This window comes from Sycon ciliatum, chromosome 11 (assembly GCF_964019385.1).
Source record: "Sycon ciliatum chromosome 11, ocSycCili1.1, whole genome shotgun sequence".
Lineage (NCBI taxonomy): Eukaryota > Metazoa > Porifera > Calcarea > Leucosolenida > Sycettidae > Sycon > Sycon ciliatum.
Window position 1 is genome coordinate 10,344,444 of NC_088653.1, and position 25,546 is coordinate 10,369,989.

At 48.0% G+C, this 25,546-nt stretch overlaps 4 protein-coding genes across 4 annotated transcripts in view; all 4 read left to right on the top strand.

Moving 5' to 3' along the window:
- Positions 1-6,127, top strand: part of LOC135827362 (uncharacterized) — a 52,757-nt gene extending 46,630 nt beyond the window's left edge. Inside the window, exons 10-11 of the mRNA XM_065339870.1 lie at positions 3,928-4,004; positions 5,675-6,127. Of these exons, the coding sequence (XP_065195942.1) occupies positions 3,928-4,004; positions 5,675-5,991 (394 nt within the window). The 3' untranslated portion in view covers positions 5,992-6,127. The remainder of the gene's footprint in view (positions 1-3,927; positions 4,005-5,674) is intronic.
- A 2,612-nt stretch (positions 6,128-8,739) lies between these two features.
- On the top strand, positions 8,740-11,215 carry LOC135827071 (uncharacterized). Its single transcript, XM_065339595.1, has 2 exons — positions 8,740-8,746; positions 10,806-11,215. The coding sequence occupies exons 1-2, from the start codon at positions 8,740-8,742 to the stop codon at positions 11,213-11,215; spliced, it is 417 nt and encodes a 138-aa protein (XP_065195667.1).
- Positions 11,216-11,344: 129 nt separating this feature from the next.
- On the top strand, positions 11,345-17,961 carry LOC135827072 (uncharacterized). The gene is made up of 9 exons (XM_065339596.1): positions 11,345-11,376; positions 11,776-11,780; positions 12,462-12,562; positions 13,241-13,332; positions 14,002-14,103; positions 14,651-14,703; positions 15,527-15,600; positions 17,195-17,301; positions 17,855-17,961. Exons 1-9 carry the CDS (start codon positions 11,345-11,347, stop codon positions 17,940-17,942), a joined length of 654 nt encoding a protein of 217 aa, XP_065195668.1. The 3' UTR covers positions 17,943-17,961.
- Positions 17,962-23,903: 5,942 nt separating this feature from the next.
- On the top strand, positions 23,904-25,111 carry LOC135827673 (uncharacterized). Its single transcript, XM_065340128.1, has 3 exons — positions 23,904-24,042; positions 24,307-24,597; positions 24,745-25,111. Exons 1-3 carry the CDS (start codon positions 23,925-23,927, stop codon positions 25,068-25,070), a joined length of 735 nt encoding a protein of 244 aa, XP_065196200.1. The 5' UTR covers positions 23,904-23,924; the 3' UTR covers positions 25,071-25,111.
- The last annotated feature ends 435 nt before the right edge of the window (positions 25,112-25,546 follow it).

The following is a 25,546-nucleotide window of genomic DNA, read 5'->3' on the forward strand; positions in this document are numbered from 1 at the left end:
TGTGCCCGACCCGCTGGACAGTGCGAGGCAAGAGTCTGCAAAGCATCCTGGATAAGTATCTGGTCTTGCAAGAACTGTGGGATGAAGTTCTGGCTGGGAGTGTGGACCCCGACGTGCGTGCTCGCGTAATCGGAGTGAAGGCTCAAATGGAGACTTTCAACTTCTTCTTTGGAATCAGTTTGGCCCGTCTTGTCCTGGCACATGGTGACAACCTCTCTGTTTCCCTCCAGAGTTCAACAATGTCTGCTGCCGAAGCCCAGAAAATAGCACGTTTGACGGTGAACACAATCACAAAGATGCGAACAGAGAATTCATTCTCGATGTTCTGGGAGGCTACTGTGGCAAAAAGTCACCAGTTTGATGTCTCTGAACCGCAGTTCCCTCGCAAACGCAAACGTCCACAGAGGTTTGAAGGTGGAGATGAGCCAGCATGCCACCCCAGCTCCCCGGAAGGCCACTATCGGCAGCTGTATTATGAAGTGCTTGACAGTGCCAAGTCCTCCATCCAGACCCGGTTTAATCAGAAGGGCTTCGCCATATACACGCAGATGGAGAACCTTCTCTTGAAGAGTGCCAAAGGGGTTGACGCTACAGACGAGTTCAAGGCAGTGACAGAGTTGTACTGCGAGGATCTCGACTCCAACCTCCTTCTGACCCAGTTTTCCCTCCTTCAGACGCAGCTGACCTCTGATGACGATGTCACGTTTAGGTCTGTGCTGAAGTTCTTGCGGGGCTACTCCACATCTCAGAGGCAGTTTCTGTCTGAAGTTGTGAAGCTGGTGCGCTTGATTCTGGTAAGCCCAGCTACCAACGCCATCAGCGAGAGATCCTTCTCAGCAATGCGGAGAATCAAGTCCTATCTCCGCTCCACAATGGGCCAGAGTCGGTTAAATTCAGTCATGCTCCTCCAGACGCACAAGGACAGGACAGATGCTCTGTCTGTGGTGTAGTTGGGCAATGCCTTCGTCGATGTGAGAAGTGTAGGCAGTAGTGCAGGCAGTAGTGCAGGCAGTAGTGTAGGCAGTAGTGTAGGCAGTAGTGTAGGTGGTAGTGTAGACAGTAGTGTAGGCAGTAGTGTAGGCAGTAGTGTAGGCAGTAGTGTAGGCAGTAGTGTAGGCAGTAGTGTAGGCAGTAGTGAAGGCAGTAGTGTAGGCAGTAGTGTAGGCAGTAGAGTAGGCAGTAGTGTAGGCAGTAGTGTAGGCAGTAGTGTAGGCAGTAGAGTAGGCAGTAGTGCTGGCAGTAGAGCAGGCAGTAGTGAAGGCAGTAGTGTAGGCAGTAGTGTAGGCAGTAGTGTAGGCAGAAGTGTAGGCAGTAGTGTAGGCAGTAGTGTAGGCAGTAGTGTAGGCAGTAGTGTAGGCAGTAGTGCAGGCAGTAGTGTAGGCAGTAGTGCAGGCAGTAGTGCAGGCAGTAGTGTAGGCAGTAGTGTAGGCAGTAGTGTAGGCAGTAGTGAAGGCAGTAGTGTAGGCAGTAGTGTAGGCAGTAGAGTAGGCAGTAGTGTAGGCAGTAGTGTAGGCAGTAGTGTAGGCAGTAGAGTAGGCAGTAGTGCTGGCAGTAGAGCAGGCAGAAGTGTAGGCAGTAGTGTAGGCAGTAGTGTAGGCAGTAGTGTAGGCAGTAGTGTAGGCAGTAGTGCAGGCAGTAGTGTAGGCAGTAGTGCAGGCAGTAGTGTAGGCAGTAGTGTAGGCAGTAGTGCAGGCAGTAGTGTAGGCAGTAGTGTAGGCAGTAGTGTAGGCAGTAGAGTAGGCAGTAGTGCAGGCAGTAGTGTAGGCAGAAGTGCAGGCAGTAGTGTAGGCAGTAGTGCAGGCAGTAGTGTAGGCAGTAGTGCAGGCAGTAGTGTAGGCAGTAGTGCAGGCAGTAGTGTAGGCAGTAGTGCAGGCAGTAGTGCAGGCAGTAGTGTAGGCAGTAGTGTAGGCAGTAGTGCAGGCAGTAGTGTAGGCAGTAGTGCAGGCAGTAGTGTAGGCAGTAGTGTAGGCAGTAGTGCAGGCAGTAGTGTAGGCAGTAGTGTAAGCAGTAGTGTAGGCAGTGCCAGTAGTGTAGGCAGTAGTGTAGGCAGTAGAGTAGGCAGTAGTGTAGGCAGTAGTGAAGGCAGTAGTGTAGGCAGTAGTGTAGGCAGTAGTGTAGGCAGTAGTGCAGGCAGTAGTGTAGGCAGTAGTGTAGGCAGTAGTGTAGGCAGTAGTGTAGGCAGTAGTGTAGGCAGTAGTGTAGGCAGTAGTGTAGGCAGAAGTGTAGGCAGTAGTGCAGGCATTAGTGTAGGCAGTAGTGCAGGCATTAGTGTAGGCAGTAGTGCAGGCAGTAGTGTAGGCAGTAGTGCAGGCAGTAGTGTAGGCAGTAGTGCAGGCAGTAGTGTAGGCAGTAGTGTAGGCAGTAGTGCAGGCAGTAGTGTAGGCAGTAGTGCAGGCAGTAGTGTAGGCAGTAGTGTAGGCAGTAGTGCAGGCAGTAGTGTAGGCAGTAGTGTAGGCAGTAGTGCAGGCAGTAGTGTAGGCAGTAGTGTAGGCAGTAGTGCAGGCAGTAGTGTAGGCAGTCGTGTAGGCAGTAGTGTAGGCAGTAGTGTAGGCAGTAGTGTAGGCAGTAGTGTAGGCAGTAGTGCAGGCAGTAGTGTAGGCAGTAGTGTAGGCAGTAGTGTAGGCAGTAGTGTAGGCAGTAGTGTAGGCAGTAGTTTAGGCAGTAGTGTAGGCAGTAGAGTAGGCAGTAGTGCAGGCAGAAGTGTAGGCAGTAGTGTAGGCAGGAGTGTGATCAAGAATGCGAGCAGAGAAGTGATGGGAGGAGTATGAGCGTGTTCAGAAAGGCTGGCAGGAGTGTGATCAAGAATGCGAGCAGAGAAGTGAGGAGAGGAGTATGAGCGTGTTCAGAAAGGCTGGCAGGAATGTGATCAAGAATGCGAGCAGAGAAGTGAGGGGAGGAGTATGAGCATGTTCATAAAGGCTTGCAGGAGGGTGGGCAGGAGTGTGGGTAGGAGTGTGATCAGGAATGCGCGCAGAGACGTGTGGGCAGGGGAGTGTGGGAAGGGAGTGTGGACAGAGAAGTGTGGGCAGAGAAAAGAGGGCAGGGAGTGTGGGCAGAGAAGGGTGGGCAGGAGAGTGTGGGCAGGTGTGTGATCAGGAATGCGTGCAGAGAAGTATGGGCAGAGAAGTATGGGCAGGGAAGTGTGGGCAGGGGAGTGAGGGCAGGGGAGTGTGGGCAGGGGAGTGTGGGCAGGGGAGTGAGGGCAGAGTGTACACTGTTCTTCTGAAAGGGGGTCAACTGGGGAAGCTAGACCCGCTCACGCTGTGGCCAGTAACTGTGTGGGTGCACTAACCAAGGATGGCATAATGTCAGCGAGTAAACACACCTCCGTGAACCCGGAGCCATGGTAGAGAAGGGTGGGTAGGGGAGTGTTGGCAGGGGAGTGTGGGCAGGGAGTGTGGGCAGGGGAGAGTGTGGGCAGGGAGTGTGGGCAGGGAGTGCGGGCAGAGAAGTGTGGGAGAGAAGTGTGGGCATGGGAGTGTGGGCAGGGAGTGTGGGCAGAGAAGTGTGGGCAGTGGAGTGTGGGTAGAGAAGATTGGGTAGAGAAGTGTGGGCAGGGGAGTGTGGGCATAGAAGTGTGGGCGGGGGGGGGGGGGGGGGGGAATGTGGGCAGGGGAGTGTGGGCAAAGTGTGCGGACAGGATTGTGGGCAGGAGTTTGGGCGTTGGGAAGAGTGTGAGCAGGAATGCGCTCAGGAGTGCGGCCAGCAATATAGGCATCTACATGTGTGTGCAAGTATCGATTTATGTCATCAAATAGTTAGTATGTTCCATGTTTGTTCATTTTGAATGTGTGTGTGTGTTTGTGTGTGTGTGTGTGTGTGTGTTTGTGTGTGTGTGTGTGTGTGTGTGTGTGTGTGTGTGTGTGTGTGTGTGTGTGTGTGTGTGTGTGTGTGTGTGTGTGTGTGTGTGTGTGTGTGTATCTTCAGCCATGCCATGTGGTCAACGGACGAACGCATTGCAAACCTGTATCAGGAGGATGAAGCGGAGCTCTCTGAAGAAACGGGTGCGTTATTCCTTTTAACATAAGACTGCTCTCTTTATCCTGTTCTCATCTATCTGCACTCAAATGCCCTTCAATTTGTGTGCTGCTACCATTGTTGTCTTAGTCTGTCTGTATGCTATATACATACACGAAAACACACAAAAATACATACCTTCTTGTCTACCTTCTTGCTCTATATACACTGGCTTATACTTCATTACATATTCACCCACATGCAATTGACCATCAACAGAAGTGGTGGATATTGCTTGATATTCACCACTTATTCACCACTTTTCCATACTTACTGTAAAGAGAGCAGTACTCGGTGCTGTATGTGTACACGATCGATCCTAACAAAAAGTTGAACAAGACTCTGTCAGGAACACATCACTCTCCGATTCATGCAAGAACATGCCAGTGTGTAGTGAAGTAACAACGACTTACGTTAGTTCTGCGTACATGTACATGTATGACAAACGTGACTCGTTTGTTGAGCTGTAGGGATGATAGGGTGAATATGGAGAGGTATAAGTATACTTAAACAAACGGCAAGGAGACAATAATTTGATAACCGCAATCAATAAGACAAGCTGAATCAACATTTGTGTACACTTTATTCATACAATGTGAAACGGTGGAGACAATGTACAATAAAGCGATGAAAATATGCAGAAATTGTGTAGAGAAAACAAGGATTCGAACAAGTTTTCGTGCACCACTCATCACAAACCGTTGTTGTACTAAAGGACACTGAAACAAAATGGAGCTATCATAGAAAATCTAAGTTAGAGAAATAACACTAAGAACAACAGCAGTGAAATTCACAAGTGTGAGTTTTAAAAATGAAAGCGAGAGCAAAAACGAGCTAGAGCAAAATCTGTATCATCCTGTCCTGAAATGTGCTGGAGAAAAGAAAAGTACTGCTAGCACCGTGAATGCAAATTCCACGCCAGGTAGATCCACCAAGGTATAGAAGTATTGAAACAATCTCGTTATTGTCAGGTATCTAGGTGTAGAAGTATTGAAACAATCTCGTTATTGTCAGGTACCTAGGTGTAGAAGTGCTGAAACAATCTCGTTATTGTCAGGTATCTAGGTGTAGAAGTATTGAAACAATCTCGTTATTGTCAGGTACCTAGGTGTAGAACTGTTGAACCAATCTCGTTATTGTCAGGTATCTAGGTGTAGAAGTGTTGAAACAATCTCGTTGTTGTCAGGTACCTAGGTGTAGAAGTTTTGAAACAATCTCGCTATTGTCAGATGTGAAAACTGTGCCTTCATTCATATCAAAGTCAACCAGAGTGTTCTGGCAGCATGCATTATGAGGCAAATGCACAACTTAAAAACGTGATGTTGATAAGGACGCGTTCAAACGATAAAACAAGTAAAGAATAGTATAAGTGAGGCAGAGGTTACGAAACTAAAACAAAAAATATGATGAATCTAAAAACAAAATTCCTAATCTATTTTCATGAGACACTCATCAGGGAAATCTATTATCTCCTCGTTGCTTATTCAATAGATTTGACAGGCTGGAAGAGTTTCTAAGGGTATTTGATCATTTGGCGTAACAGGCACTTTGTCTGCAGATCATTTATACTCGCATTGCTGCTTTGGCAGAAACAGTACCGGATCAGATTGTATATTGGCCTCTGCAATATATGATCACGTTCTTTTCTGCTTTTCAGAGACGTTCTTGGATAACCCATTCGACCATGCCATCTTCATAACAAAAATCCACATCTGGCTGAAAAAGCTGGATGCTAATGGCCTGCGTGACAAAGCACAGGAGTACGGCTTCTTAGCTTTTGGTCAGATTGAAAAGCTCAAACTGACCCTGAGGAACCACGGTGGCAGAGATCACAATTCTGAACTACTGGATATTATCATGGCACAGGAACGTGATGGCTACATCAAGCTGTGCAAGATCGTCAAGGGTTATGGACAGTACACAACGCAGCTTGAGCAGATGAACAGTTTGCTGACGGAGAGTGATCGAGTCTAATCAGGTCAGTCATCAGCACACTCCTATCTCATTACATCACCACTGCCGGTTGCCATGACAACTGCTTGAAAATTGTTTGGCTGCTTGAAGGTCCTCCCATTACCAAATATTTATAAACTCGTCTCGTGAAAAATTAATGGTATTCTATGCAGGTTGAGTGACTCAGAAATGAAGGCCATGGATGGTATTCCATGCAGGTGCCATGACTCAGAAATTAAGGTCATGGATTGTATTTCATGCAGGTGTCATGACTCAGACATTAATGCCATGGATTGGATGGTGTATTTTGAAGTAGTACCAGAGTGAATTTCCTACTTGGTCCGCCCAGTGACAATAGATGACTTGCACAAAGATCCGAGTCGCGAGTGAGACGGGGCAAGTGCACCCACTGTGACCCAGGCTACACTGCAGGCACCCTACACCGTCTGTAGTGTACTTTTTTTGTCAGCATGAATGAACGGTGCACGGCATGTACATGTACATGATCAGTACCGTCACTGTCTTCAGAAGCTCATGAGTTATGTGCACTTGTAGGGTTAGTGGAAGTACATGATTGTATATTATGTGAGAGAAGCCAGGCGTCCAAACCAACCTAAAATACTCTTGCCATATTCTTCGGTGAAATAGTTATAAAAAGTTGTCTTACTAACAACAGTGAGCATAGAAGCAACCTCGATGCACCCAATAATATGGCATACGTCGCCACACAATGCCATCGCCAGTTCACATTCGAAATGTAGCCATTTTTACGCTTGTGTCCCTGTACACGGCATGGAAGGCTGAACAGATTCAACTCTTCCATCGCTTCCTGATCTGTACCGTAGCGTGGTTGCGTTCCCGTTCCTGACACTCACATCCATCTCCGCTAACCAGCATCATGAGCACTCCAATGGTTCCCGCCGCTCCTTCCGTATCGTCCCAGCGCGCCCCGTCAAGATGTGAATTACTGTAGGCAACGGAGCCAGTGTATGATGAAGGCGAATGCACTGTTTGAGGATGCTCCAACAAATCCGTTCACCGTTGTATGGAATTTGTAAGAAGAGTAGTGGCTCAACTGTAGGTCCAACGCAGAAGGTACCTCACAGCGCAGTTCTGTCACGTCCACAATAATGAACATACTCAGCAGACTGTGATGTGTATCAGACACACTCTGGCATTATTTGTTCCACATTCTCCCAGGAGGAGATAAAATGTAGTTCAATCATGTCTTCAGTACATGGGATACCGTTGCCTCGTTGCATCTAAGCAGGTATGCAAGTTATTTACCCATGAGACCCAGCCGGAGCCGCAGCGTCGTCATTACCAGCTAATCATAAAGTGGTATAATGTGACTTTTCACCACTCCCTGATTCAATCATAGTTTGCGAGCCTGCGACAAACTGCTTTCTCACTAGAGCCAGACATCGGATACATATGGCTTCAGTAAAGTTTACAATGCTATGTCTCTGGCCTAGATCCAAGTCTAGATACAGCTGCGCAGAGTCAGGGCTGATGAAATGTTCATATCGGAACAAGTGAGACTTCAACAGTAGCTAGTACACATCAGGCCTGAGGACTTTGCAGCGTTTCTCCAGCACACTTATTCTCTCCTTCAACTCAGATACTACTTGAAGTACTACTAACCTAAAGGCCCAGATGATCTGGCTCTCATACTCAGTCCTTCCACCCTTCATTTTCGTGGTTTAGGCTTCCACTCGTGACTCGGCAAGTTCCTGGCCTCTCCGCAGTCTGTCCTCAGGAGAGGGTCGCTCTGGAGCTAGTGCAGCCGATTGAAAGGGAATCGAGTTCTTTCTCAGACGTCCACAAACTTTCGTTGTGCTTGACTTCGCTTCCACTGCGGGAAAGTAGTCACACTTCAGGACCACGACGTGCTTGTTGCAGCCTACACCAATGATACTGAAATAATATTCCCTCATTTTTCTGCCTCCCGCCCGGCCGGCTCGGAAAAGAACGTATGGAATGGGAGCATCAGTTCCATCTCTCGTCTGCTAGTTCATTCAGGAGCGCAGCAGCGCTTCGGCATGACGATACAAGTCGAATCAAAACAACTCTACTCTCTAGCCAAAAAACTAGCTCAGTGTTTGTCAGGCAAAAAGCGAAACTTCGAAAGTCACGAACTCAAAAGGTGGGGAAGTCAGAGTCAGAAGGTCCACTTGCCCCGTCTCGAACCCAGACAATCTTTGTGCAAGTCATCTATTGGCACTTATCTTCACACTTGTCTCAGGAAGGAAATACATATGTTTGAAGCATGCCACGATTACAAAACACTATGTACATGACTATTTGCATGTCAGTATTTATTAGAGGTCATCCGTAAATACCGATACAAACAGAAACTAGTCATTTCTCTTCAACCCCCTAGCCCTCCCACCTCCCCGAGAAACGAACACAGACAAATGGTACATTGTATCGATATAAACAACCCAATACCATTGTCCCAATGCCACGTCTTCACATCGCACATATGCACTAACTTCCACACTAGCATCAAATATCTAGGCCTGCTCGGAGAGAATTCGATAGTGGATGCTGCTGTCTGATGATCGCTCCGATGCGTGGAACTTATGTTACAGCTAACACAGCCTTTCGCCTCTGTTGTGTGTGTTGTATCGATATTATATATTATTTTCTGGAGGTGCCCGCACATACAAATTGTGCATCGATAATTATTGAGAAACGAACAGGCGCTCAACTCCCCCTCCCCCTGAACAACTAGTTTCCTTTCTAAATAAATATCTATATTAATGGATGGCCCGTAAGCAACTCGGCCGAAACTTTAAGCAAGTTAGTTTTAAAAGCAAGTTAGACGTCTCCTCGCCACTATCGTCGCTGGAGAAAGAGTCCAAATTGTTTGATCTGGCGAGCTGCTGCACATTTCATAGCTTGTTCCACTTCTCCTCGTCTTGAATCACGCTCAGAAGCCAGTGCATGCCTGTCACGTTGCCGCTCAGAAGCTGAGCGAGACTGCCCACGTGTTGCCTGTCAGTGTTATCCCATTCGTCGCAATAATGCCATTCTTTCAGACAAAAAGGCAAAGCCATATCAGTGTCCTGTTTTTCAAATCGCCTCTGAGTTTTACGCTTGTCGTACTCTGCTCATCAGCGCCCACGTGAGCCGCTGGTGCTTGCCCATGCAGCGCAGTGACAGCTTCCGCTTGATTGATGTAACACCTGGGCGTAGATCTACTGCACCTCACTTCCTAAGTCACAACGCCTTGCACCAGTCTTTTCGGCTGCTTTCCTGAAAGTCCTTTGAACGAGCGTTTCCCTCAGGACTTGGTGTTTATTTGATTATATCGTTTGCCCGGTCCTCTGTGAACTTCAAAATTTGTCTTCCTGATTGGTCTCACGTTCTGGAGAATTCGGCATGAGCTGCAGTTTCTTCGCGATTTGCTAGTGGTAACTCTTTACTAGGCGCTGTACTGTGCGAGCACTGAAATACAAGCTCGCGAAGCACTTTTCCAGCTTTTCTATAAGTCCCGCAGTAAACCATCCTTGCCACCAGACAGCTGGAAGTAAGCAGAAACTGTATTCTCCTTCGCTCAGAAATGCGAACATCCCGACCTATTTTACGGGCTGGAGCGGTGGTTGCAGCGTTTTCTTGCACTGACGGAAGTGTCCGTTGGCGGCAGCTCCAGTCAAAAAGACTCAAACGAACCGATCGCAACTTCAGCGGTGGTTTGTGCTGCCATGTTGTCGGAAGCATGACTCAATGGTTATGTTAAGATGGTGAATTGGTGGTTCCATGTAATATAACACTGGCAGAACACCGAAAAATCAACTTATTATCAAGTTCGAAGATAAGCGCCAATTTTAAACAGACGGACCGAGTATGCACTGAAGTGCGTTTAGTGCATGTGTATGTGTGTGTGCAGGCGTGGTGTGTGTGTGTGTGTGTGTGTGTGTGTGTGTGTGTGTGTGTGTGTGTGTGCAGGCATGTGTGTGTGTGTGTGTGCATGTGTGTGCGCTAGTGTTTTGTTGTTATTGTTTTCGTTGTTGGTGTTGATGAAAGTGGTGATGTCACTGCCACCATCACCAACCGTGTACTGAAGTACACAGCATATTCGAGAGCAGTGTGGTCATTTCTGGCGGCTGTGAAGAAATACAGTAGTGTGTGTGTGTGTGTGTGTGTGTGTGTGTGTGTGTGTGTGTGTGTGTGTGTGTGTGTGTGTGTGTGTGTGTGTGTTTGTGTCCCATATGGTGCAGGGGTATGTGCAGCGATTTCCAATCGATAGGTTGCGGGTTCGATTCCCGACGATTTTGGTCACACACGTCTTTCTTCTCTTTCTCAGACTACTCCTGACTCTTCTTTCATTCTCCAGGGTGGTTACCAACAGCCCGTGAATGCCGGAGTATGTGGTGTGATGTGTGTGCGTGAAAAAAACCCGAAAAAGACCAAAAAGTAGGGATTCACTGGCCAGAAAAAGCCACTTCATAGCTGTGTGGTATAGACCAGGCTGAATAGTGGCGGTCAATTCTTCGGCCTTGCAAGCTGTTGAATGGTGCAATCCCAGCACAAGCTGATGAGGCTTCTGCTGTAGATTCGCTATCATCGCCTCGGGCGATGGGCGTCCAATGGTCCAATGGGGTGTGTGTGTCTGTGTGTGTGCGACGCCGTTGACCAATTCACATATATTGGGTCCGTGATTCCCCGGGATGGTCTTTGTGCGCATGATGTAAAGTCGTGGATTTCTAAGGCGCCTCGAGTGTTTGGTTGCTTGCGGGCACCTGTCTTCGGGAACCGCTCCTTGTCCCTCCGATGTCGACGTCGTGTCTACGTAGCTCTCGTTCTTACGACCCTGTTGTATGGAGCAGAGACCTGGACGAGCAAGGCTCCTGATCTGCGCGGTCTTAACGCATTCCACCATCAGTGCGTGCGGGCTATTGTCAGCATCTCAAGACACCAGAAATGGGATGATCGAGTCACTTCTTCAACACTGGCGAAGACCCTCGGAATTGATTCGGACATCGGCGACATCATCCGTGAGCGTCGGCTACGATGGCTCGGCCATATTGGCCGCATGGACGATGACCGCCTGCCCAAGTGTACCCTGTTTGGGGAGCTCTCTGCAACTCGACCGCAGCACGGCCCAAGCAGGCGTTGGTGGGATGTGGCTGTGGATGACTTTAACCGCATTCATCCATGTGTCCCGGAGAAGGAATGGCTCGACACTGCCCAGAACCGCTGGGAGTGGAGGGAGGTCATCCAGCCGTCAGCCTTGTGATGTCTCCGCCGAGCCAGAGTATCATTTTGCTTGCGAGAAGACGTGTTGCCGCCCCGGCGATCTCAAGCACCACGCACCTTTCTGCCGGTTGCCGCCGAATTAGTCCTTTCGCTATCATTGCCTACGGCAATGGGCAAGTTCAAGTTCAAGTTCAAGTTCAAGTGTGTGTGTGTGTGTGTGTGTGTGTGTTTGTGTGTGTGTGTGTGTGTGTGCGTGTGTATATGCGTGTGTATGTGTGAGTGTGTGTGTGTGTGGGGGTGTGTGTGTGTGTGTACGCATTTGGAAGTTGGACTAGTTTCGGCTCCACAATCCAGTGTGTCATTACTATAATAGCTTTCATGGCTGAGGTTGTTGGTATGTCTGTTGGCTCTGGGTTCCCAGTACTCAGTAGCCGAGGCTGGTTGGTAAAGTAACTCCAATTTCACTTCAAGGTACCTGTGCATCTAGTGTCTGCTTCTATCAAAGCAGCGTGCTGTCTATACTGGTTACCCCAACAAGTGTAGGGTGTGCATAGGTAACTGTCTTTGCCGTTTTGTGCCGATGTACTCGGTGTGGTGCAGACCAGGTGTGCATTGGTGGTCGATTCACATGGCTTCGCCAGTTGTGTGGATTAGACTGTTACCTGGCGCAAGTCTTGATCTCTTTCATTCAGATCTTGTTCGCTATCGTTGCTATAAGAGAAAATCTGTGGGTGCACATCCAGTAGAGGAGACGGCTCGATAGCCGGGACGTTTTGACAGCCAGCCAAATTTGTATTGACCCAAACCATCAGCGTGGATTGTTCACTCGAAATATGTTTGTGGAAGGAAACTGGCATGTTGAAGTTTGCTCTGAGGCCAGAGTCAATCAAACTGAGCCACTCCTTTGTGTTGGCCCATTGCCTCCAAGTTGCCCAATTTTCGCTTCAAATCAGAGGTGGCTCCAAACCGGAAAGGTTTTAGAGTGCACGCCAAATTCACTCTGAGTTCTGAAATTAGGTAATTGCTATCGCTCCACGACGGCCAGTACAGAGTAACAATAAGTATTGTGTGTGCTTCCATTAGTTTTCATTGGTATACGGTGCTTTATTGGCGAGAGGCGAGCCGCTGTTTACCTGCGACAAGAAGTTGATTTTTCGAAAGACGTAAAACTCAAATCACAGTGCGAAGCAACGGCGCTTCTGGTCATCGCAGAGCCATGAAATTTTGGTTCGGAGTAAAACACATCGTAGTCTCACTGTGACATTATGTTTTCTAATCAAAATTAGTCTACCATTCTCTGTTATATGGCCGCACAGGATTGGAGCCGATTGCTACTGCGTCCGCTGTCACCCAACCAACCATCAGTGACGATCTCTATCAAATACAGGTGTGTAACCATGGTAACGCATACTGTGTATGTTTACACAGCAGATTTCTTCCTCAGCTCTCGTTGTGCTCAATTCCTGGTAGGGGTACAGCTTCCTTGCATAGAACCATGGTTGTATTAGCTGCAAGTTTGACGAGAAAGTGACTGTCATGCACCATTCCTTGGAGCGTTTTCTGCTGTTGAATTGGTATTAGCATTAGGTAAGAATGCGGTAACGACCAGCATTCCTGGGGAAGACGTTTGAGAATTATTATCAATGCGGGAACCTGATGTGACTGGAGTGCATGCGCAAGGCTTACGCACAAGCATGCGCACAAACACCCATCCGGCAGGGAGAAAGGATGGTGTGTTGCAACTATTATATCTTGGCTGCACCGATTTGGTCATTGTTCAACTATTTCACAGTATGTCTTCTAGTAGCATATCCCTGTATGCAAGATTTGCATAGTAGCGCCACACCCCATGAGAACAGCAAATCCCGAGAAGTTAATTCGCCACATTTGTATGTTCCGTGTGAAACAACAGATGGCCCGATTTAGTTCACACCTTCAAGCTTCATCATTGCCATCTCACGGCTTTGCCTCTATTGCACTGAGTTCTCTTGGACTATGCTGCAGTACCTGATCCTGTTGTGTATGTATTGTATTTGCATGTTTGATCTACTTTCCATTGTTGCAGCGATTCTGGCAAAGAGCTCACCTTGTTCAGAACTCTATACGATTTCTGAAGCGCAATGTTTTGTGCGCAGACCGTTCTGTCAGCGTCCTTGGGTAGGTGACGAGCCAGTGAGAGTGGGCTTATTGCTTGTGTGGACTGCTTTGTCGATAGTCGAAAATGCATGCCATGCTTGGCGAGAAAATCTTGCAAGTACAGTAAACCTATCGTAATCCGAACAGGTTGGGACCCAGCACTGTCCGTGTGTACCTAGGAATTGACCTTAGCTGAGAACATACATACTTACTTACTGCATGCAAGCAAGCATTTTTAGTTAATATTTTTTGGAGCTGTTTTTCGTTGGAAAGCCATTTTTGTGACTTTAAAGATGGGTCAGAAAGGTGCCTGGTAGATGGACATGCCCGGATTAGGGGTGTCTGGATCTGGGGAGTTTTACTGTACATACACAGATACTTCTAAAGAAAGACAATTCCGCCAATGCTGCCTGTGAACAACTGCATGGCGAAAATTGCTGTGTGATACCTGGGCCCATCGCCTAGGTGTGTCCAGATTACGGCTTGTGACATATGTTTGCCAGAATATCAGAACATTGTAGAGTATCGGTATGTGGTAGGTAATCGGCAATGCTTCACTTGCCCTATTAACTGAGACAAGGAAGCCAGCACATGTTTCTGGGGCAAATAGCAAGCAGAAGATAATATCATCATTGAGCTTAACCTTTTTTTTTGTCTGTCTCCCCACTGTATTGTTCTCACTGTTATCAGTACCATTATCAGCGGTGAATATCAGAACACGCTAGAGTACTTTACCAAACAGAAGGCGTCTCTGTCACAGCTGCAGAAGATTTGGAATGCTGTATTTTCATTGTAAGCTAACTGTCTGAGCCTGCCTGATACTATGAACAATGGTGTACATCCGTTTCTCTCTGAGTTGCAGCTGAGTCTTGCTTCGTTAACTCTTCACGTGCTGGCATTGTTTTGCACACTATGCAGTGGTATTATCTTTTCTTTAGGTTCGCGTGCCACGAACGGTTCAAAAACTTGTTGGTGTTCTACTCGTAAAATTATTTGCAGCGGCTCTTCGCTACTTTAAATGGGAGTCTCATACGTGTACCTTATCTGGCAGCTCACCTCTCATGCTTTCTCTCCACACCCACCCCCTCTCTCTCTCTCCCTCTTTCTCTCTCTCTCTCTCTCTCTCTCTTTCTCCCTCCCTCTCTCCCTCCCTCTCTCCGTCTTCCCCCCCCCCCCGCCTCTCTCTCTCTGTCTCTCTCTCTCTCTTTCTCTCTTTATGAGTGCAGTATGCCAGTACCAATGAAGAAGTGGAATTATTTACTGCAAAATGCAATTAATTGACCTCTGTCAATACTTCTAAAAAATGGAGCTCTTACATTTTTTTGTGTTTGTGCTGTAGCTTCCAACCCGAGGCAGACAGCTTCATCCAGATACTCAGTATCTTAGAGATCGGTAATGTGCCTCACAAAGCTTGTAATGTGCCCCATGAGACTGTAATGTGGCTGTGATGTGCCATATATGGCGGTAAATGTGACCATAGGGCGTAATCATGATTATAAAAGGAGAAGGTCAAAATGGTACGAGTTCTGTCCACCACTGTAACCAGATAATGTACAGTCAGCGTGTGCGACTAAAAGGCACGACACTGACAAGGAGTACTGAGACCTTCAGCGACCTGACACCTAGCTCCAACACTTCTTCGAGGCACAAACCAACAACCTTCCAACTTAGGAGGCTCAAGTCAGGTCAAGCTCAGGTCTCCCAAGTTGGAAGGTTGTTGATGTGCGTGTCGTAGAAGTGTTGGAGCTAGGTGTCTGATTGTTGAACGTCTCGGCACTCCTTGTCAGTTTTGTGCCTTTTTGTCGCATTCGCTGACGGTGTATGCTCTGGTTATATTGATGGACAGTTAGTCATAACTCGTACTATTTTGTCCTTCTCCTTTTATAGCCATGATTACATTGGCTCACCATCCGAGTTCAAATAAAGAGTAATGTATGGCTTTCTATTGTACATTTGTTCTTCGGCATTTCAATGTGTTCACGTTAGTTCGCGTGAAAATTTTCAATCCTTGCTGGCTTTGCGCCTATCATGACACATGCAGATGAATTGCGACAAGGTCAAAGTAGGAACCTGTCATGGTCACGTGGCACAATTATAGCTCACATTGCTAGATCTGTGTCACCTGTCTTGAGATGTGATGGATGATTGTCAACAAAGCAGTGTTTCTGAGCGTTACTCCCTCCATTTGCCGTCTTTTATTTTCTATGACGCACAGAGTCTTGTCAAGCTCTTGCGGTGTACGAAGAACTAAAGGTGAAGATGTCACACTGCAACCGTGCCATTGAGCAGGTGAGGAAAATGATCATTGCATGTTCATTTGTGTTATTCTGCAATCGGTATTCCCAACCGGTGGTGTTCCTGTCCCGTGCTGCATTTCCCCTGTATTCTGTGCCACCATGTTTTAAAACATGAAAAACAAGCAACTAGCTATCTATAACGAGGTCAAGTTCGCATTCATCCACGCAATTCCACGCATCCAATCCAGAAGACACTTCACATAAGGTTTCGAACGTTTTCGTTCCCTTCACTTCAAGGACAATACAGGGAATGGCTGAAGTGGAAAAAAAAGACTAAAATTTATATGGCATAAATGTAGTGAGGTACAACACTCGCAACAAGGTAGAAATTTATCAAGTTTTACAAGGAAAATATAACAACGACAAAATCATTCCCCTCTTCGGTCCTACGTAACCATGAACCTTCCAAGTTGGAAGGCTGTTGGTTTGTGCACTGGAGATGTGTTAGACCTAGGTCTCGGGTCGCTGAATGTGTCTCAGTAGCCTGTCAGTTTTGTGCTCTATTATCGCACTTTTTGACTGTTTATCATCTTGTTACGGTCGTGGATAGTTGCTGCTTAACTCATTCTCATGTGTTTCTTCTCTTTTTTACGTTTACTACAAGTACTAGTTCAGTATCCGAGTTGAAAACCGCAGTGAACGAATTATGTGGCATTGTTCACACCGTGACGAGGAATCGATGAGGACTTATGTGAAGTGTCTTCTGGGCTGGATACGCGAAATTGCGTGAACGCATGAAAACTTGACCTCGTTTTAGAGCTAGCTATCTGTTTCCTGTTCTATTCTATAAATGTGTTTATTTATAATGAAGATTTTAATTTATCTCGGATACTGAGCCAATATTAAATGTAGATATATAAAAGACACATGGTAGTATGAGTTATAGGTAACTGTCAACTACTGCAACAAGATGATAATAAGCAGTCAGAAAGTGCTATGACTGAGCACAAAAGTGACGGGCTACTGATACATTCAACGACCTCTCACCTAGCGTCAACACATCTCCAGTGCGCAAACCCAGCAGCCTTCCAACTTGGAAAGATTCAAGGTAATGGTAGGACCTAAGAGGGGAAGACGGTGACCGCAGCGAAAATGCGCAAAAGCCATGTCAGACGGCAACAAAGCATGTATACTGTTACAGGATGATGCCAAGACCAGGTGATAACTTGACAATGTGGTCTTACTACAATTCGCAGCAAAGCAACAACACCCGAAATATCCAAGATAAAATGGAAGGGGAAGCTTTGCGAAAAAAGGAATTGTACAAAACAGGATACCAATATCTGTCGGTACTGCTCATGCATGACACTCTCTCGAGCTGCCATAACTCTCCCTGAGTGCACCATCTAGTATAATGCATTGCCAGGTGTGCACTCCATTGACAAACCGGTACACATCATGTAGGTGGAAGTGAAGGTGCACAAGTACATGTACCCAGGGTGCCATCATTTAGTTTCGTTTTTCCTGTCATCTTCTTAGTCCCCAGTACCTTTGCTAGGACGGTGGTTCGCAAGATCATTGCCATTTTATAGGACTGGTTGCTAGGGACCTTCTTTCCTGTTAACCTTGTATTTATGTTCCACTAGGCTGCCCAGCGGTTCATAGAAAACAAGCTGTTCCTAGAAGGCTTGCCCGCGCCGGAGGACATGATTCCACCCGACCTCTCGGAATACGTGGCCATCATGGAGAAGAGGTGCGTTGTTGAATTGTTTTACTTGTGCTTGCACAGAGCTGGAAATGTATCATGGCCCTGAAACTAAGTTGCAAACCAGACTTCAACTTCTATGTGCTGTTGCTGGACTGGATATGATGCTATCTTGTAGAAATAAGTACAGTGACTTGGGTTTACTGGACTCGGAGGAAATGAGTATCAACAATAGTAGATAAACAAGAGTGTGCAACTCCGGGATGGGTTGGCCCACGGCGGAATTTTTTGCTGACTTCATCTTTTCTACGACGCACGCGCTGCGAGTCTGTTGGAAAGTTTTGCCTTGTGCACTTGGCCCGGCTTAACATTACAAGGTCGGTGCCCAGCACACGCCCTCACACTGCTCTGCGGCAAAATGCAAGTTTTTCTGAAAAAAGGTGACGTCAACAAAAAAATCCGCCTTGGGCAGGGGTATCTGCAGATTGTGCAGGAGAGATCCGGAGTTGCACACTCTTGTTTATCTACTCTTGGTATCAAGAAAAGAAACTTCTATTCAGATCTGCAACCATGTGTCTTGTTGTATTGCTTTTGTCTGCAGCGATGCCGAGATGTCTGTAATGCTAGACACATTGGAGACGCTTGCAAGGCGATTCGCTACTGAGAAGAGAGCACAGAGTAAGTTGTGAGTGAGGTGTTGTGCATACAGTCTAGGCAAAATCATACACATGTATGCTTGCAGTAGATGTGTAACCTTGGCCTGAGGTTACAATTACATTCACAGGAGCATAAACTCCCCAGCCCCCAGCCAGGCACCAGTTCCAACCATGACAAGACGTTGAGATCAAAACTGCAACTCTCAAGTCCAAAACATTCTCTCCAAGCAAAAGGAAAAACCAGCATCATAACAGAGCGAGCCAGCGAAAAGATACGCATGCGTGTGTGCCTGTGAGTGTGTACAAATGACGTATGCATACATGTCATGAAGTAGAGTCACATTCATAGCTACAATCAAGAGTGGAAATATTACTACGCCAAACGGAACATGTGCAACATGTTACACCTCCCCCCTCGTTACAGAGGGAACGATAGTGACCGAAAGTTACAAAGCTTAGAGCATATCCGTGATAGCTTTCTACATGAGAAAATTAAATACTGGAAAGTGAAATAGTGTGGCGCAAGTATGGTACAAGTGTAGTTAATCGGTGTGAGGTATAATGGAAAGTTTAGAAACTACTAATGCTATGTAAGTGGACTGTGAAACAGCAAGTGAAATGCTCGACATTATTCATACTAACCTAACAACAGGTAGGACTGTGTGAAATATGTGTATTTCTGAACTAAGAATGTACAATTTCTCAATAATCACACTGTACAGTCATAGACACTCACTGAGCAAACCTTGCTGGCGGCTGAATGTTTGCACGGTTCCGCAGATCATAGTGGTGCACAACAGGCACAGGTGCATGATTCAGTGCTGCGGCTGGTGGCGGCACCGGCGCAGCAGCAATTACTGGTGCAGGTGGCGCCTGCACTGGAGCCGGGATTGGTACTGGTTGCATATTATACTCAACATCAGGCATGTAGTCGGCAATAGAAGTCGGAGGCGAGTTCGGTACGAGCTCATTGGCACTTGCAGGCAGATCAGAGCCAGTCCAAGCCTTCAGACGGTCAACGTGAACAGTCTGGGTCGTGCCGGATTTGTCAGCTATCCGAAGTACTACATCGTCAACACGTTCTAGCACAGTGTACGGGCCTTTCCAAGGTCGATGGAACTTGGAAGTCGTACCTGGTTTGACGGCAGGAGAATGCAACCGAACCATGTCACCAACGTTGAGTTTCGGTTGTTTAGCGTGCTTGTCATAGTGGGCCTTCTGCCGTCGTTGAGCTGTTGCTCCAGCATCACGGGCATGCGTGAACGCTCGTTGTAGATTGCGCCGTAAGTTGATAACATACGTGTTCACATGGGAGCGCTCAGAGTCTGGTGACTGAAACATCACATCAACAGGCAGGTGTATTTCATGACCTAACATGAGCATCGCTGGCGTCTCCTTGGTCGAGGAGTGCACACTAGACCGATAGGCCAGCAGACAACGTTGCAGATGACGGTCCCAATTGGTGTGGTGGTCGTCGACGTGAGCAGCCAGCATTTGCTCAAGTGTGCGATTCATCCTCTCGACTAAGCCGTCACTCTGGGGCCGGTATGCTGTTGTACGTGACTTTCTGATATCCAACAACTGACAGATCTGCTGGAATAACCTCGACTCAAATTGCGCACCACGGTCAGAGTGCAGCTGGTATGGAATACCATAACGACAGAAGAAGCCGTCAACAAGGACATGTGCTACTGTTTCAGCAGTAATATTCGGTACAGGAAACGCTTCTGGCCACTTAGTGAAATAGTCACAAATGACGACTAAATACTTGTTACCGCTAGGCGTAGTAGGCAGTGGGCCCATAATATCAATAGCAACTTTCTCTAGCGGGAATGATGGGCGGTCTTGGACAAGCGGGGCTTTGGCCTTTGGTAGCGGTGCTTTGCGGCTCTCACAAATATCACATGCTTGGCAAAATTCACTAACTGCAGACGACATGAAGGGCCAATAACACCGCTTGCGAAGCTTGTCTTGTGTTCGCTCAATACCTAAGTGGCTTCCAGAGACATCAGCATGCACAGACTGAAGCATGCGGGATTGCAGAGACTGTGGTACAACAAATTGTAGGTACGGTGTGTCGCTATTCTCGGGGTGGTAAACCCGGTACAACACTCCATCAACCAGTCTTAGACGCTTCCACTGGCTCCATAATCGTATCAATGCAATAGACGCACCGTGCATGGCAGAATCACTACGCAGGGGCCTGTCAAGTAATGCCTCCTGCCAGCCGATCATTGTACTCACATCTGCATCTTCTAATTGAGCTCTGCGCAACTCTTCAACAGTGAAAGACTCACACCAATTGGGTGGCGACACTTCAGCATTGACTGTTACAGGATTACTATCAGGACTAGCGCTAGACAGGTGATTGACAACAATATTCTGCTCACCTACTCTCTGCTCGGGCGTTGGCGTCGGTGAGGTTGCGGTAGCCGGGCTGTGGTAGCGGAGTCTTGACAAGGCGTCTGCATTGACATGCTGCTTCCCGGGCCGATGTGTGACGACGTAGTCGAAGACGGCCAAACGCTCAATCCACCGGGCTAGAAGACCGTCCACTTCCCGGAACGAATGTAGCCAGATGAGCGCTTTGTGATCAGTTCGCAATGTGAACTGATTTCCAAGTAGGTAATGGCGGAAATGTGCAGTAAATGTGACAACAGCAAGCAGCTCCTTGCGTGTACTGCCCATGTTACGTTGGGATCTCGTTAATGCTTTGCTGGCATAGGCAATCACTACTTCCTCACCGTGACTATTGACTTGCGAGAGAACAGCTCCCATGGCGAGATCTGACGCATCAGTGTCCAGGATGAAGCGCTTTGCAGGATCAGGATATGTTAGAACAGGTGACTTGACTAGTCGGGACTTCAGTTCAGCAAATGCCTGTTCACACTCATGTGTCCAGTTGAAAGTGGCATTCTTCTGGGACAAACGGTTCAGGGGCTCTACAATTTCTGAGAAATGTGGCACAAAGCGGCGATAGTACGATGCGAAACCAACAAAGCTACGCACCTCTTTCAGTGATGTTGGGGATGACCAGTCTTGAACAGCCGTGAACTTGCTTGCATCCGGTGCCACACCTTGCTCTGAGAATAAGAATCCCAGGTACGTGACTGAGGACTGAAGCAGTGAGCACTTCTTGGGCTTGATCTTGAGGCCAGCTTGACGAAGACGACTGAATATTGTTTGCAGACGACTCATGTGTTCCTCAATCGTTGATGAGAACACGATAATGTCGTCCAAGTAGACCAGACAGATATTGGGTACTAGGTCACCAAGGACCCGGTTCATGAGGCGTTGAAAAGTTGCCGGTGCGTTACACAGGCCGAACGGCATACGGTTCCACTCGAATAATCCGAACGGTGTCACAAACGCCGACTTAGCTTTGGCAGCTTCATCTATCTCCACCTGCCAATAGCCAGCTGCGAGATCTAAGGTAGAGAAGTAGCGTGCACCCGCCATAGCGTCGATAGCATCGTCCACACGAGGAAGGGGAAAGGCATCCTTCTCGGTGATACTGTTCAACTGCCGGTAGTCGATGCATAGCCGGATAGAAGAGTCAGGCTTGCGTACGACAACTATCGGAGCAGCCCAAGGGCTTCTGGATGGAGATATAATCTCATGATCAAGCAGTTGATCAACGTGCTGCTTTACCTCGACTCGTTGACTGAGAGGAATTCGGCGGGGTGGCTGTCTCTTAGGCTGATCAGATGTAGTCTGGATGTTGTGTGTTACTACATCAGTCTTCCCAAGGTCGAATTGTCCCTGCGAGATGACATCGGCATTGTCGTTGAGCACAGTAGCTATAGCAGACTGCGCTTGCGGATCGAGGTGACGTAAGTCAAATAGATCGTCTGGCTCGGAAGGTGAGCAGCTCTCTTCCTGTACTGCGCTACAGCTATGCTCGTCAACAGAGGCAGCATGCGTAGGCGAATCATTGAGATCATCGTCAATGTAAATATCAGAATCAAATTCAGCAATTTGATAATTCTTCGGGACAGTTGTGGAATGAGGAAGAAAATTTTGTAGGCGAATCCAAACACGGCCAGCAGAGTCAGGAGTAGCCACCACACGTGACATAGCAGTGCTAAACTTGGAAATAAACTTCTCTGAGGGTGAAACAAAACCAGCAGAGCTAGGTAAATGATTATCATCGGTACGCAGCTGAGCTTGAACAATGACTTGTGTATACGCTGGTACAGTAACCGAATTAGCAAGATGAACACGGCAGACTACAGGATTAGCATTATGGGTGGGCTCTAGGGGTACATCGACACCGCCTGCATCGAGCATGTTGCGACCGAAATCAATTGTGCAGCCATGAGATTGCAAGAAGTCAATGCCGATTAGCACATCGGGCATAATGTCAGCAACAATGACTCTGTGGCGTACAGCAAGCTTGCCAGTTGCTAACAATACGACAGCTTCCCCGAGCACAGGGACAGAAGAATTATTTACCGCTTTAAGAACAGTATTAACGGGTGAGATAGATAAATGAACATTGTGATGAGAGAGAGACTTAGCAAAGCTGGTGCTCAACAACGTTACGCAACTGCCGGTGTCCACAAGCATGTTGGCTGGTACAGCCTCGACCGTGCCTTGGATCTGCACCGTGCTGTCGGACTGTGTTGCAAGACACGACAGAGGCAGGACAATCGAGCTGTCTGGACACTCGGCTGGAGTAGTTGTGCAGGCCTGACAAGTTGTCTCAGTAGGTAAGCAGACAGCCTCATGACACACCGAACACGGTTCACTCTGCTTACCGGTACATGGGTCCATTGGGGAGGTTGCTGACGGCGGACCCTGGCTGTCAGCGACGCTCAGTTTCCCCGACCGCGTCCACGACCCCGGTGACCACCACGGTTAGCCGGTGTGTATCTCTGGTGCGGACAGTCAGGTGCGAAATGCATTGTGCTGTCGCACACATAGCACCGCTTGGTGTCACCATCTCCACTCCGATGCAGATTAGTTGGCCTCTCCAGCGTGAGCCTGGAGATCTTGTCCTCCAGGGCTGCCATCCTCGACAGCAGGGCGTTGAGTGTAGGGTCACTGGGCTGAGATTGCACCGCACATATAACTGGGCTAGCTGCCTGCTGCTGCTGGTCTGCCTCCAGGATGCACTGAAAATGCATAGCCCGTCGGAGTGCATCATCCAATGTTGGTGGGTCCGTGCCACGAACATGCAGGCGCAGGTCCCTGCTGTCAAGGCCGGCTACAAAGGTGTCGCGCGCCAGGGTATCCTGCACTGCTCCAGCTACCGTGGGGTACGCCCGTCTACTGAGCCTGCGGACGACTTCCGCAAAATCCGACAGGGACTCGCCACGAATTTGCCGGCGTGACTGCAGCTCTGCTCTGAACGTGGGGATGAAGTTTGCGTCGCCGAATCGCTGTTCAAACGCCTGCAGCAGCTGGTCGAATGGGCCTGTCCTCGTATGGGCTTCCAAACTTTGGAAGTAAGACAGTGCGTGGCCGGTGAGGTACAACCCAATGTACCTGCTTTGGTCTGCCGGTGTCCAGTTGTTTGCATTCGCGACGAGGCGAAAATGGCCAATCCATGACGTCCAGTCGGCGTTGCGCTCGCCAGAGAATTTCTCTGGCGTGGCCCATACCCGCATCTGCTGTTGTGGACGTGCTGGTTGTTGCGCTGGGCCCGGTGGTGGTGGTGGAGGGGGCGGAGGAGCGCCACCTTGCTGAGCCATCTCTACACGATCAGTCTTCCACAAATAATTTTGGTACGCGTCAGGGAGTCGTAAAATACCGGGAGGCGACACGAGATGCACAACCGCGTCGGATGATTGCCTCAGCTCGGGCACGAGTGCTGAGACCTCACGCGCTGCATGGCGAGGGACTTCCCATGAGGTCAAAGCGGCGCAGGTCATGCCAAAGGACGCGTTCGCTGTTTGGTCCAAAAAATTTGAAAACTCAATAAAATTATCCTGCACACAACGAATCCAGTGTCAGCAGTTCGTTTTGTTTTCTAAGTAATAATACTTTGTGCCTTGGCCTTCGAAGTAAAGGATGATGGAGCTTGACAGAGATGACTGCCAAAGTGATGAGTCCACCGTGGAAGATGTAGATGACGCCACGTATTCACTTGGTGACCTGAGTTGTGGGGATGTTCAGCTGTGGGCTACAGGTGAGATTCTTTCGTTTGCATGTTTTTGTCTCTTCCTTGTGGACACGAATGTATAATCTGTAGCATACCTAAGTGCCCGAACTGACCCGATAAATTAGGTGGTCGACACCATCCTTTTCATCCTAGTCTGCCCACGATGCATTGTCTGTTCACTGTGACAGGATATTTATTGAAGTCCTGAAAATTTACGTGTGTACCTAGTATGTATCATCACCGTAGATGATGTAAACCTCCATCCTCAAACCATACTTTGTCTATGTGCAGATCGATGTAAGAGTGGTAGTGCCATCATGGTGTACAGGCCTATGGAAGGTGCAGTGATCCATGGAATTTGCAAACTGCTGACAATGAGACAGGCGAGTGTTACTGAGGCGACGGAGTCATTCCTGCATGTTATTATGACACGGTTACACAAGGCATCAGGTACTGCAAATCTGCTACGCCAGGAAGTGTGCCAGCTGAAGGCATGCAAGGGTGCTGATATTTCGCAAGCATGGCAACAAATGCTGTCCGTCATCGCAACAGCTATTCCCGAAGTGAAAATCAATTGTGAAGGTCAGTGCGTTTTGCATGCATGTTGGAAAAAAATTGGCTTCTGACTAGGTATGCAGACTAGGTATGCAAACGCTGGCTTTTGAATACTAGTACAGTCTCTGCAACCACCAGTCCTTATATGTTGTCTTTTTCTTTTCTCTTCTTCAGATTTGGAAGTTACATCTGCTGTGCTAGCGAATCTGATAAGCTACCTGCATGCCACGGCTGCCGCTGCTATCAGGAAAGCGTCAATAGCACCATCCAAAGCTGCTGAAGCCATCCCCGAACCGGTGATTGACAATTTGTCTCACCTTGCTGAAAAGTACCATGGTGGTTGGTGCTTGGTGGCCGTGCGGCGTGAGCTGGAAGGAGCAAGGTGTCGCAACGACAACTTGCTGCAGCTTATACCTTTATTTGGCAAGGATGCCGTGACAAGCCTTCAGCCTTGTTTGGAGAATTCAGGTGGCCCGGCGTGGCTCGGAAGCTCTGTATAAGACACCATACGTCACAGATAAAAACAACTGAACCAGTGATATGTGAATTTTGCGCTTGTGTGTGTGTGTGTGTGTGTGTGTGTGTGTGTGTGTGTGTGTGTGTGTGTGTGTGTGTGTGTGCGTGTGTGTGTGTGTGCTTCTGTGATAAGTGGTATAAGCAGTCCACAGGGTATTCACCTTGAGTGCATTCGCCGATAGTGTGACTTTCGTCGCACAGAACCTTCTTCAGTTGGTCAGGTGACTCGGCGTGGCTCGGAAGCTCTGTATAAGACAAAATACGACACAGATAAAAACAACTGAACCAGTGATATGTGAATTTTGCGCTTGTGTGTGCACGAGCATGCATGTGTGTGTGTGTGTGGTGTGTGTGTGTGTGTGTGTGTGTGTGTATGTGTGCTTGTGTGTATGCTACTGTGATAAGCGGTACAAGCAGTATACAGGATATTGACGGGTATTCACCTTGAGTGCATTCGCCG

Bases quoted from the DNA above. Each gene is read 5' to 3' on its own strand.
- LOC135827072 (XM_065339596.1), top strand. From the start codon at position 11,345: ATGGGCAAGTTCAAGTTCAAGTTCAAGTTCAA. The intron at 14,104-14,650 runs GTAAGCTAACTG...TTTGTGCTGTAG, and splicing joins TGGAATGCTGTATTTTCATT to CTTCCAACCCGAGGCAGACA. The intron at 17,302-17,854 runs GTGCGTTGTTGA...TTTTGTCTGCAG, and splicing joins GTGGCCATCATGGAGAAGAG to CGATGCCGAGATGTCTGTAA.
- LOC135827673 (XM_065340128.1), top strand. From the start codon at position 23,925: ATGATGGAGCTTGACAGAGATGACTGCCAAAGTGATGAGTCCACCGTG. The intron at 24,043-24,306 runs GTGAGATTCTTT...GTCTATGTGCAG, and splicing joins TGTTCAGCTGTGGGCTACAG to ATCGATGTAAGAGTGGTAGT. The intron at 24,598-24,744 runs GTCAGTGCGTTT...TCTCTTCTTCAG, and splicing joins AGTGAAAATCAATTGTGAAG to ATTTGGAAGTTACATCTGCT.